Source organism: Amblyomma maculatum, chromosome 3, assembly GCF_055883805.1.
Source record: "Amblyomma maculatum isolate TAMU_Amacu chromosome 3, ASM5588380v1, whole genome shotgun sequence".
NCBI classification, from domain to species: domain Eukaryota; kingdom Metazoa; phylum Arthropoda; class Arachnida; order Ixodida; family Ixodidae; genus Amblyomma; species Amblyomma maculatum.
Genome location: NC_139346.1, coordinates 141,608,280 through 141,620,294, shown reverse-complemented (window position 1 = coordinate 141,620,294; position 12,015 = coordinate 141,608,280). Strand labels below are relative to the sequence as shown.

The window sequence follows — 12,015 nt, the reverse complement described above, 5'->3', positions numbered from 1 at the left end:
ACCATGCTATGCGATGGGGACAGTCGCACGTTCAGTGCTCTTAAAGATGCTGCAATCTATGGCTACATTGAAATAGTCAAAGAGGACTGCATAAATCACGTGCACAAGCGTATGGGAGCAGCTTTGCGCAACCTCTTGCAGAGACACAAGGGTGCAGGGAAGCAAAGTCTTGGCGGCAGAGGAAGGCTGACAGCTGATCTAGTTGACAAGCTGGCAATATATTATGGCCGAGCGCTTCGATCAAATGTAGGTGATGTGGATGCCATGCAGCGAGCTGTGATGGCGACATATTACCACATCACATCTACTGATGACTGCCCCAAACACAGTTTGTGTCCTACCGGTGAGAAGTCATGGTGCCGCCACAACGCTGCAAAGGCAAAAGAGGAGCCTGCACCAAAGCACAATTACAGTCTGCCAAGAGATGTGGCTGATGCTCTTTTGCCTGTTTATAGTCGTTTATCAGAGAAGAGCCTGCTGCAGAGGTGCATTCGGGGGAAGACCCAGAACTCGAACGAAAGCTTCCACTCGGTCATCTGGACCTTGATCCACAAAGAGCGGCACTCATCACTGTTTGCTGTGGAAGCAGCCACAGCAGAAGCTGTGCTGCGCTTCAATGCCGGCTGCAAGCATACAGCAGCAGCAATTCTGCAAGAATGCAGTACAAATGTGACAGCAACTGGGTCCAGGAGAGCTGAAGAAAAGGACTTGCACCGTAGCGTACGTTCTGCAAAGAAGCGGGCGGCTTCGCTTGGCGTTGCTAAAACAGAAAAAAGAAAACACCGCGACAGCATGCACCCCGACTATGCTCCTGGTGCATTTTAATAGCATGAGGTCTTTGGGGTTGCCCTTCCTGATTAAATGCCGTGAGGCTTGAGTGCTTCCGACAATCCCCCAATTTTGGTAGTGTTGCATTTTTTAAAGATCAATATCTCTGGTCCTGTTCTTGCTATTGCTTAAAAAATTTTTTTTCTAGAAAGGGAATCCTGCGAGTCTCATGAAACCAAGGTAAATGCAGTGACGACAAAAGAAAATTTGCTGAGAAGGTTATGTTGTCTTCGGTACCCAAATGGAATTTTCCTTTCAAGCGTTTCCTATTGCGTAACTTTGGCTCAAATTGGCATAGGCCATTAATTTTCGCTTCAGATCACTTTCCACCTGTTTCTGATCTTGCTGACATATCAATCATTGACATAATTTACACCTACATGCGGTGAAGTGTTTTTCCTCGTTTTCTCAAAACTGCAATTTTGAGGGTGCTGCAATTTTGGAGGAGAGATATCTCTTAGTCTATTTGTGCTATAGCTCTCATTCTTGTCTTGTTAGAAAGAGAAAACCTTCGACAGTGCCGTAGGACAAAAATATGTACAGTTATTATGCGGCAACATTTACAGAATTAATTATCAATCTTAGGTGCCAACCTGGGCTTTTATTCATAAAAGTTTGACTTATTGTAACTTTGGTTCAAATTCTTCTACCACGTTAATTCATGACTAGCGGCACTCTATGATCCTTCTAGATCACTCTGGCAGGGCTATTCTCCTCATGCCATAAAGTGTTTAATAATTAACTCACCTCCAAACGAAGAACATGAATTAGGGATTATTTTGAAAGCTATTTCATCTACAAGAAAACTAATCAGATATTTGAAATCAGCATGCAAAAGTACATTAATGGTGCAAGTTTCAGTCAGATCCACCCATAAATAAGGAAAAAAGTTTTAAGAGGGGTGTCCCCCCTTAAACGCATATAAAGCCCCGCTTTAACCAAGCCGTACGAATGTGCCTTAGTGGCCTATAGGGGTAACGTGATTGCAAGGGTCCTGGCAGGCTGAGTCTACATAACCGTACCATGTGAAACGAGAGACCCAAGTTGGCAGCTCCTGTCAGGAGATCACAGTCATGGACACGGACACGGCACATAGCGACGAGCGGTTAGACCTGACGTAGTATTGCTTTTGCAATAAAAGCCACAGCTCCGCATGCGCAAACCATGTGACGTCACAGGAGAGGCGTAGGTGGTCGGAGCCGCCGCCGCAACTCCGCCGGTCGACCTTTAACCGGTGCCGCGCGCTTCTGGGCATGCGTGGCTGTGGTCGGAGCTGCTGCAACTCTGTCGGCATATATATGTATATGAACGCTCTGAGAGGAACGTAAGAGGCATTCGCTATGGAAGACGATGCTGAAGTGGCAGCTTGGAATTTGGCCGACAGGCACCACCAAGTGTAAAGTCTGAATACTGTGTCAAAACTGTGGAAACAGCTGCATGTTACTATACGGATCACCAGGCTGTGTTTATGTTTATACAGAAGTGTAACGATGATGATATGGAATCAGCACAAAGTTTAATCTTATGTGATGTACGGCTGTAACCAATGTTTCACCGTGATAAGCCATGGAATACCTATGAGGTGCAACCGTGAACAAGGTAAGCCACAACTATGCCAAAGAACCACAAGCTAAGCCATAGCATCGCTGAAGCTTTTTGCTTCTGATATCCAGGCTTAACCAAGCAACCACTAATAATTAGTCCGATGTAATAAGGCATGACAAAGTATGAAGTAATAAGCACAACAAGGCAGTACCACTTGCCAGCACAAGATGCTTCGAGAAACTCCAGCAGAGTGCAGCAGTCCACACGAAAGCATCAGTGCCTAGCTGGCCACAGCTACATCGTAGGTCACATAACATGCATCACTCACCCAACAGTGCTGCCACCTAGGGCTGCCCTCACTGTATTGTGTTGCTGACAGTAGTCCTGGTCTCATCAGCATCCGGGCCAAAAGGAAGACCCCACTCCTTTTGTAGTGACAGGAAACCCCTGGGCAAAAGAAATGAAAAGAAACAGAGTATACAATTTGGTATAACCCTCTGATTCAAGTTTAAAATAATGCAAAAAGCTTGAGTGGTAATATGGCAATCTAAAACACGTCACCTATTCATTAACAGCTGTGTTCGATTCAGCCGTGGTTCTCTGCACCGCCGTAACCGGTTCACGGTGCGCTGCACCAATGTGCTCGATTCCCCAGAGTTCCCTGCACCACCGTCTATGATTGATTTTGGCGCAGTCATGGTGCCGCTCTGGTGCAAAGAATCGCGGCACACTCCGAGGAAGAGATGCAGAAAAGTGGTGCACATGTTGACGGCGCTAGCAGACGAAGCACGCTGCCGATGAGATGCTTGTAAACATCGATGGTTCCCTTAGGGACATTTTTTTTCCCATCGTCGATTGATAGATCCGGCGTCATTCTCCGCGAAAATGGCGAGTTCCTCTAAGGTCTCTTGTGGCAATCTGAATAGCCCCCAAAGTTCACAGCTAAAGTATCTAGCAACAGTGCTTTAGTTGTACGAAACTTGGTTAGGTGCGGTCTGTCTGAACCAGTCGAGTGGCCTCGGTCAGAACAACGATGTATTAACTGTGCTGCTGCGAAGTAAAGCATGGCGTCGGGTTCCTCGGAGGACTCCAAAAATTTCTTAAAAATGACGTTGACAATGTTGTCGTCGGTGGCCTCGCAAGGCACGAAAATAGCCTAACCGCGAGAATTTACAGCTCGCAGCCAACGGCAACAAGCGAGCAGACGACAAGGCACGATTGAAAATGCGCACCAGTAATGTGCGGCGCTGCTGACAGGCTACACCTAAACCACAGAACTGGAACTGCACCTCATCGGCACCTGATTGGCACCAACAGAACTATTTCAGAATTGGTGCCGAGAACCACTTCTGAATAAAACAGACGTAACATCACAACAAGCATTCTTTGGTTCATATTTTCACTGCAAATGAAATGAAATGAAAAGAAAGAGTATACAATTTGGTAACCCTCTGATTCAAGTTTAAAATAATGCAAAAAGCTTGAGTGGTAATATGGCAATCTAAAACACTGAGAACACTGACTGAAGGTACTTTTGACCTCCTCCGGGGTGTGGAGGTCAACTTGATATTCTCATACGAGACAAAATGGTAAGCTGAAAGCCATAATGTTTACACCAAAGGGAGGGCGTTGTTACTGTAAAACTGATAAAAATTACTGAAATGTGCAAGAATTGTTCCAAACTGGCCACAGGAACCTTTTTTTTATCTAAAGAAGGGGCTGCAAATTTATGCCCTTCTGTCCATGTAAAAAAAAAAAAAAAGAATCCTGTGCCCATCATCTTCCTCGGCCCCATCCCCCAATCAGATAAAGGGGAGGCACTTTATGGCTGTTCTCAAATGAATTTTGCATGTCATGTCTTTTTGTTTTTAATTTTATTTCTGAGCAGCCAGCACCCTCCACCAAAAAGGTTGACGAACTGTTTGAGAGATGGACTTTTCGGTTAAGCAGATCCTGGATAGGCATGAGCAATGCAAGGTTGTTTATCACCATCACCTGAATCTAGTTCTGTGCTAGCTGCACCCACCTGACCCAAGCGAACTTCTTAACCTTATCCGCCCACTTAACTTTCTGCCGCCCCCTGCGACGCTTCCTATCCCTTGGAATCCAATTTGTTGCCCTTAGCAACCATCAGTTTGCACTACATGCACTGTCCATTTTTCCTTTATTCTCATTCCTTAGAATGTCCTTAACTCAAGAGTTATTTCTTTGACACACACTGCACGATCGCATCCCCCTTGGCCGTTTGCCGCGTGCCGTTTTCAAAACCACCCGCGGAAGGAATGAGAGGGGCCAGTTTGGCGACGGCTGGTCTGGGCAGCGCCGCGCCCATTCCCCAAAGGCGTGCGCATCTGCAGTTATCGTTTTCAGCGCGCCAACACATGACGTTTGCAAGCCATGTGCGTGGGTGTGTCCATCCTTTTGCCAAGCTATCTCTCTCCAGCACGCGCTACGCATGCGCCAAGCCAGCTCAGCCCGTTTTCAGACAGGCGTCAACGCTTTCTCCAGCGTGTGTTGCGAACCCTCTGCGCGCGCGGCGGCTGAGGTGGCTATGGTGTCTGCGGACGTTAAGAAGCGGCAGTTTTTTTTTTCTTTTTGCGGGAGTCTTTTATCCTTGCATGTATGAATCAACGAAAGCACGCGTTCAGCTGCTGCGATCATGATAAATCGCGGCGTGATAAATCGAACCAGTCTTGTGCAATCAAGCCATCACGGGCACTCTGCCAAGTTCGCTCCCCGCCACCGCAGGAGCTATCAAAAGATAAACGATGTTATCGCTGCGCAGCATCTTGGCACGCTGCCAAGAAATGAGCTGTGGATGAGACGACCGAAACGGAGTGACGTGCGCCATCGACATGCAAGCGAAAACGCTCGCGATTGCGATTTCCGCCGCGGCAACTCAGAAGCCTAGTTTAGTGCTGCCGCGGTGGCTCGAGCAGCGAGAGGGACGCAGTACGCAGTTCCAACAAGGTTGAAAATTTTCGCTCTGTCGCTGCCGCTCGTCCCTGAGATCGCTCAATCGCTTGCATGTGAGCGAGCTGGCCTTAACGCTTTTTTTTTTTTTTTTCAAATTCTCTGTGCAAAAGTGCAGGGTGGGTTTATTATGCGAGTGGGTTGCTGACGCGACAAATACGGTATCGTTTTTTGGCATTGTAAGTGCCGTCACAAGCCGATTTTTGTATATCGAATTATCGATATATCGAACTATTTCGCGATCCCCGTCGAGTTCGATATATCCGGGTTCGACTGTATATGTCGAAAAATATGCTGTCACTAGTCGTCCGCGCATTCTACTGTGAGTGAATGTGGAGAGATGGGAGTCTACTTCGAACAAAATGTAAACATAACATTCTGTGTGAAGCTTGGCAAGACAGCCACACAGACGTATGAGCTCCTTCGTGATACTTACGGCAACGAGACGTTATTGCGGGTGCGAGTTTTCGAGTGGAACAAGGGGTTCGTTTCGGGGAGAACGTCGGTGGAAGACAACAGAAGGCAGGGGCGCCCGTCAACCTCACGGAGTGAAAACAACGTGGCTCGGATCAGCAAGACTGCACCATTACAGTCCGCATGCTGCGAGATGCTCTCGACATTAATAAGACAAGATGCCACCAAATTGTGCATGAGAAACTTGGGGAAACGAAAGCTAAATGACAAACTAGTGCCGTACTGCCTCATATAGGACCAGAGGGACACGTGGGCATCAGTGAGCGCTGAGTTGGTCTTCCGAGGCAGAGAAGGATGCTGCATTCGTCGACAGCATCACTGCTGAAGACAAAACATGTTTTCAATACGATCCTTAAAGAGGCAGAGCGCCGAATGGCGGTCCCCAAGCTCTCCGGCGTCGGGGAAGGTGCGGCGACAGAAGACCAAAACAAAGATGATGCTGATAGTTTTTTTCGATGCAATTAGTGTTATACACCACTAGTTCGTCCCACAAGGGCAGACACAAAATCAGGAGTTTTATATCCGCATGCTGCAACACACGCGTGATGCACTGCGAAGCCATCGCCCTGACTTGTGGGCATCTGGACAATGGAGCCTTCTCCACGATAACGCAAGGCCGCACACTGCTCTCAACGTGACAAAATTTTTTGCCAAGCACAGCATTAAGTCCATTAGGATTTTTCCTTGTCTACTTCCGGGTCTTCAGTTAGCTAAGAAGATGATTCTTTAGTTATGGTGCTCTGAAAAACTCAACTAGTAACTCCCCCTACTATTCCTAGACGCACCCACTGCCTGATCTCCAGTTTGCTTTTTGCCCACCTCGGCCCTCCCATCAACCCAGTATACTGCGTTTTTACTTTCCCCTATGCAGATTCTACATTTTCATAGAAGCTTTCAACTATCTGGTCATCATGACTACATGTAGGCGCGCAGGCTTTGCACAAGCTTCATTTTATACCGCTTATTAACGATGCTTGTCACCCTCTCATTAATAAGGTGAGGTTGATACATGAGTTGAATGAAGGAAATAGGTCATGCCAAAATCATGTTAAAAAAAAAACAATGCAGCTGTTTTAGTGCGATAAAGTTAAAGCCCTCGGTGCCCAGGATATTACACCTATGTCACGCAAGCACGCTCATACGGCTTGGTTAAGCAAGGCTTTATATCTACGTGGGGTGGCATTCATATAATATGGTAGCTAGCAAATGTGTGATAGAGAGCGTTTTAAGATGAGGGAGATAATAATTAGTTATTAAGCATGAGGCAAAGCGCACGTGTGCTGACAAGGATCTGCAAAGGGAGCTGTTAATGCTCTCACGTTATGCCTTTAAAGCAAGAGCTTAAACAATAGACACAATTTTCTTACTTCGCTACGTGTTATTACTGCTCACAAGAGCGCTTCGTACTCTGGTTTGCACAATAAAATATTTTTCACTGATCATAGTGTGATGCAGAATATGGAGTCAAACGTCCCAAAGCGGCTTGGGATATCATCATCATCAGCCTGACTATACCCACTGCAGGGCGAAGGCTTCTCCCATATTTCTCCACTTAATCCGGTTCTGTGCTAGCTGCATCCACTTGACCCCTGCGAACTTCTTAACCTCATCCCCCCACCTAACTTTCTGCCGCCCCCTGCTACGCTTTCCTTCCCTTGGAATCCAGTTTGTTACCCTAAGCGACCATCGGTTATCCTCTCTTCGCACTACATGTCCTGCCCATGTCCATTTCTTCTTCTTAATTTCCACTAGAATGTCGGTAACTTGTGTATTTCTCTGACCCCCTCTGCACGCTTCCTATTTCTTAATGTTACCCCTACCATTTTTCGTTCCATAGCCCTCTGGGTTGTCCTCAACCTAAGTAGAACTCTCTTGGTTAGCCTTGGGATATGGGGGACACCAAAGTAGAGTACTGTGGATAAATCTGGATGACCCAAGATTATTTTATCAGTACTGACATCACAGTAAACGGGCACATTGTACACCGTCTCTAATCTTCAGGCTCGGCAGTCAAGCGTGCTTTCCTTTCAGTAAACACAGCCGGGCAAGCATCATGGTCTAATTTGCATTGTGTTTTAATGCAAGGAAAGTAAGTTTTACTTTCAAGTGGTGTGCCCAGTATCTACTTTGAGTGTCCTCGCTGATTTCCATCCAGCTATCTGTTAGTTGAACTCTCAGCCTATAAGTGCTGTGCAACTGTGCTTACTTTGCCCACAGGACTTCTAGCGATCATGAAATGGATAGTAGGGTTTTTAACATCCAGAAGGAACCCATCATATTATGGTCTACGATCTTTGACAATATAACATCGGCATCCACCTGGATTACCTGTCATTAAGGACGAACTGCCAACCAATGCAGTCTTCGAAAATGCCGTCTCATCAGCTGACACAATGGGCTACGTCCCCTGCCGGTCAGAAAAGTGACCAACAGCATGGCTCAGCAGGTGCACAGGTTGTGGATTTCTTTGAAGAAACTGTTTTGCCTGCTCTGAAACCAAGAGGAAAAGCCATTTGGTTACTGTTCTGTCTGGCAGGTGGTGCATTCTGGCAGATCATTTTCCTGGCTCATACCAGCCACAAATGTGTTCACAGTCGAAAGCAGATCAATTCCAGACAATGCAGGCAAATACTGATGTTAAATAATATTGAAAATAAGACAGACCTAACAAGCTACTCAGTGCTAGTAGTCTATGCAAAGGAATTTTTTAAAGCCTGACTCCCAAATAAGGAAGTCCCTGTATAAGAGTCCTCAAGTTTAAAATTAAAATTCTATGCTAAGAAGAACATTCGCCCTAACTTTATTTTGCTTTTTGTGTACCTTAAGGGCTCCACACCAAGGACAAGAACCAAATCATGCAGCCTTACTTTAAGCAAAACCAATACATACCACAAAAGGTTATAGAACTATAATTAGAGCGCTGTAATTTCTGAACTTCAGTAAGAGCTTTTACTAACAGGCTATAGGTTACCCGAAAATGCTGTGCACCCTTTACATATACAAATGCAGACAATATAAGAGTGGTACAAGCTGCAAGATTTGAGAAAAGTTTTTTGAGACCCATTTTTGCTGCCCGCATGTGGAACAAATGAGAAAAATATTCCATCATTACCCTTTTACAAACATGCAGAAACCTCCGATTTGCCACTATTTTCGACCTAAATTTTCCCATTCTTTGCAACACTCTACAAAGCCGACCGAGAGGTTCCCGAAACATCTGCAGTGCATGGTGCATTCCAGCACAGCGTATAAGCGCTGTCAGGACCACGACACGAAAATAGTAACAGGAAAGAGCTCAAAAACCAAAACAAGGCATAGTTTGTCAGAAGCTTGCTGCATAATTTTGATATATGTTAAACCACCAATGGGAATTCATTCTACAAAAAGCGACCAAACTGGCAACAGGAGAGAGATAGGAAAGGTGGCAGGCCATTCCAAACATGCACAGGCAGTACAGCAACATCAGGGTATGCACACATCACATTCCTAAGCAACCAAATCTAATGACAACCATCAGTAGCCACTGGCAACTCCAAAGGATTAAACACATCCTTTTTTTAGCATGCAATTTGCACTTACTGCTGACAGGTAAATTTGGTTTACAGAGTTCAACATCCAAAAGCAACTCCGGTTATGAGGGATGCTGTAGTGAAGTTCTGGGTTAACTCAACCACCTGAGGCTCATTAATGTACACAGACAAGTTCTCAAGCAAGCATAAAGCAGATGAGTATGCCACAATTAGAAGTGAATCAAAAGGGGAGTTAAAACAAGCAAAAAAAGGACACCTGCAACAAGGGTAACGTGGTGCACACTGCAGGAGCTCCAAGAACTCTCTCTGCAAAGTTTATCAAAACGTACACAAATAGTGAAATGATGCTCTTTGCTTCACTGGTCCGGGGGCTAAATGCAAAAACGAAGAGGGTGGCTATCTGCTAAAACCACTGAGAAAATGTACTACGTGTTTAAAGTAGCACGTGTCAAATTATTAGACACCATAAAGACTGAGAATCCGGTTGGTGCACAATACGTCACGCGTAGAGGCAGTTTTTGTTTTCTTTTTTTAAGTAAAAGGAAAAAACCTACCAAAATTTATACGCGCTACCTCACTGGCACTTTTCAAAATACATTGAAAAAACAGCCGCCAGCATGCTCCTGGGAGAGGTAAAAAATTAAAATGTACCATAACGCGTAGGAATAGCAGTGCAAGCGAACATATGAAATCAAAAGGCGAGCTCCCTACTTGTAACGTCTCAAACACAAAGGCTTACGTATCAAGTGCTGAAATGCAGGGGAGCTTTGAATATACTCACTGACACGCTCAGCGGTTGTGCCCACATGCAAGAACATTTCACCCAGCTGTTTTTGTATGACCAGGCAGTCAGCAAAAAAAAAAAAAAAAACAGCTCAAACGAAAGGAAAAACAGCACCGTCTGCCTACATGCGCACTTTGTGGTGATGAGGGTCCAACGTTCGCGGTTAAGTGCGCTGCTGCCACGGAACCACGAGAAAAACGACTTCAGGCCTCGAAATACGAGTGGGCACAACGCTGGTTGCCCACTGCAGTGCTGAACCCCTTTTACCTTTCATCACATAAACGCAGAAAACAAGAAAACCCACACAAACCCTCCAGCCAAGCCCGCCTTTTCAGCAACTCACCGTTGACGGCTAGAACGCTAGAACAATGGATGGGTCTTGGCTATGGCCACCATATCTTGGCTAGGACGGCCGGCTGACCACGGATGGCTTTGGCTTTTGAGCCTCGTGACCAGATAGCTTGTGCGCTGGCGCTGGATTTGAACATGCTGAAGGAAGCGCGGCTGGGAGGCGCGGCTGGGCGAGCGAGAAACGTATTTTCTCGTCAAATCTGCGCCTCGTAGGCGTCTGCACACGGAGGGCCGGAGAGGGAGGGGGGTGAAAAGTCGGCCCGTACCTTTACTCTGTCGCACCTGTGCCAACATCTTTAAAAATGCAGGGTTGTTTGTGGCCATGCAGGTTTTTTAAAGATACTTGCGGCCAAGGACCCGGTGATGTGATTTGCCCGCACTGCTTACTTTCCACCTTTACTCCCGGAAACTCAGGGAACTGTTATGAGAAGCACGTCGATGTGTCATTTTCAATTTTGCATCCATTGCGAAACTTTTGTTTTTTAAGCGGACAATATTTTTTGTATTGGGAAGAGAAAAAGCAAGGTGCACTGAAAAACATGCACGAGAGGATGTAAAAGAACAGAACAAGCGCTAACTCTTATGAGAGCGCATTGTCCTACCGTTTTCTTTCTTCCCTGTGATGAAACTCCGCTTCCCTTAATGCAGAACCCTGCGCACACCTATGCTGGCTTAATTCGTAATTGTATTTTGAAAAGCGCTAAGCTGCACTGAAGACGAGGAGAGGTCAAAGGACAAAGACTGCAGAGAGAGGGAGAGAGATATATCAGAGTGGTACATCGAGCTCACGTAAATTAGATGAAAGGAGGGAAGCCCAAGATGTGATTAGGTATGCTAGGGGAGTTTGCGGGGGTATAAACAATATGTATAAATGTTTCAGGGATGCGCACCTCAAACGAAACGAAGGAGATCGGAAGCGTATGTTTGTCGTAAGTCGCAAGGTTAGCGCGGGTAGTGGGTACAAGTACGCAGGACTAACCCTGTAGGCCTCTCTAGCATAGCGGAGACCCACGCGCAGTGACCGAGCTTTGTCCCACCCCTGTCAAATGCGCTTTGAGTAGGAGGTGCTTTAGCGGAAATCTATGATCGCTTGTGCGTTGATCTGCAGCTAAAGGAATGTTGAATGGGCCTGGTGGCGCAGCTAGGGTGGAAGAATGGAAATCTATTACAAAACTGATTATATCTGAGCCGGTTAGTACACAGAAAAAATCAAGCCACCACAAGAATAGACGCAAGCAAATTAAAGAGGAAGGACTGCGCTGACACTAAAAATGCCTGTATTTTCCCGCCGCGGTGGTACAGTGTTAGGCCGCTCCACTACTGTGTCCAACGATGCAAGATCGAATCCCGGCCGTGGCGGCCGCTTTTCGATGCAGGCGGAGAGCAAGGAATCCGTGTGCTGTGCGGTGTGACTGCACGTTAAAGAACCCCAGGTGGTCGAAATTTCCGGAGCCCTCCACTACGGCATCTGAGACGTTTTGGGACGTTAGACCCCATAAACCAAACATCTGTAATTAGGAGACAGAAAAC

At 46.3% G+C, this 12,015-nt stretch overlaps 1 protein-coding gene across 2 annotated transcripts in view; it reads right to left on the bottom strand.

Moving 5' to 3' along the window:
* LOC146196216 (uncharacterized) overlaps positions 1–10,547 on the bottom strand; it is a 102,765-nt gene extending 92,218 nt beyond the window's left edge. Inside the window, exons 1-3 of one of the 2 annotated variants that reach the window (XM_084598123.1) lie at positions 10,260–10,547; positions 8,149–8,310; positions 2,702–2,820 (exon numbers count right to left, since the gene is read on the bottom strand). Coding sequence is in view for 1 of the 2 variants with exons in the window: in XM_084598124.1 (XP_084454250.1) it covers positions 2,702–2,820; positions 8,149–8,155 (126 nt within the window). In the remaining variant the exon portion in view is untranslated. The remainder of the gene's footprint in view (positions 1–2,701; positions 2,821–8,148; positions 8,311–10,259) is intronic. The other variant, XM_084598124.1, reaches the window with a different exon arrangement.
* Between the last annotated feature and the right edge of the window lie 1,468 nt (positions 10,548–12,015).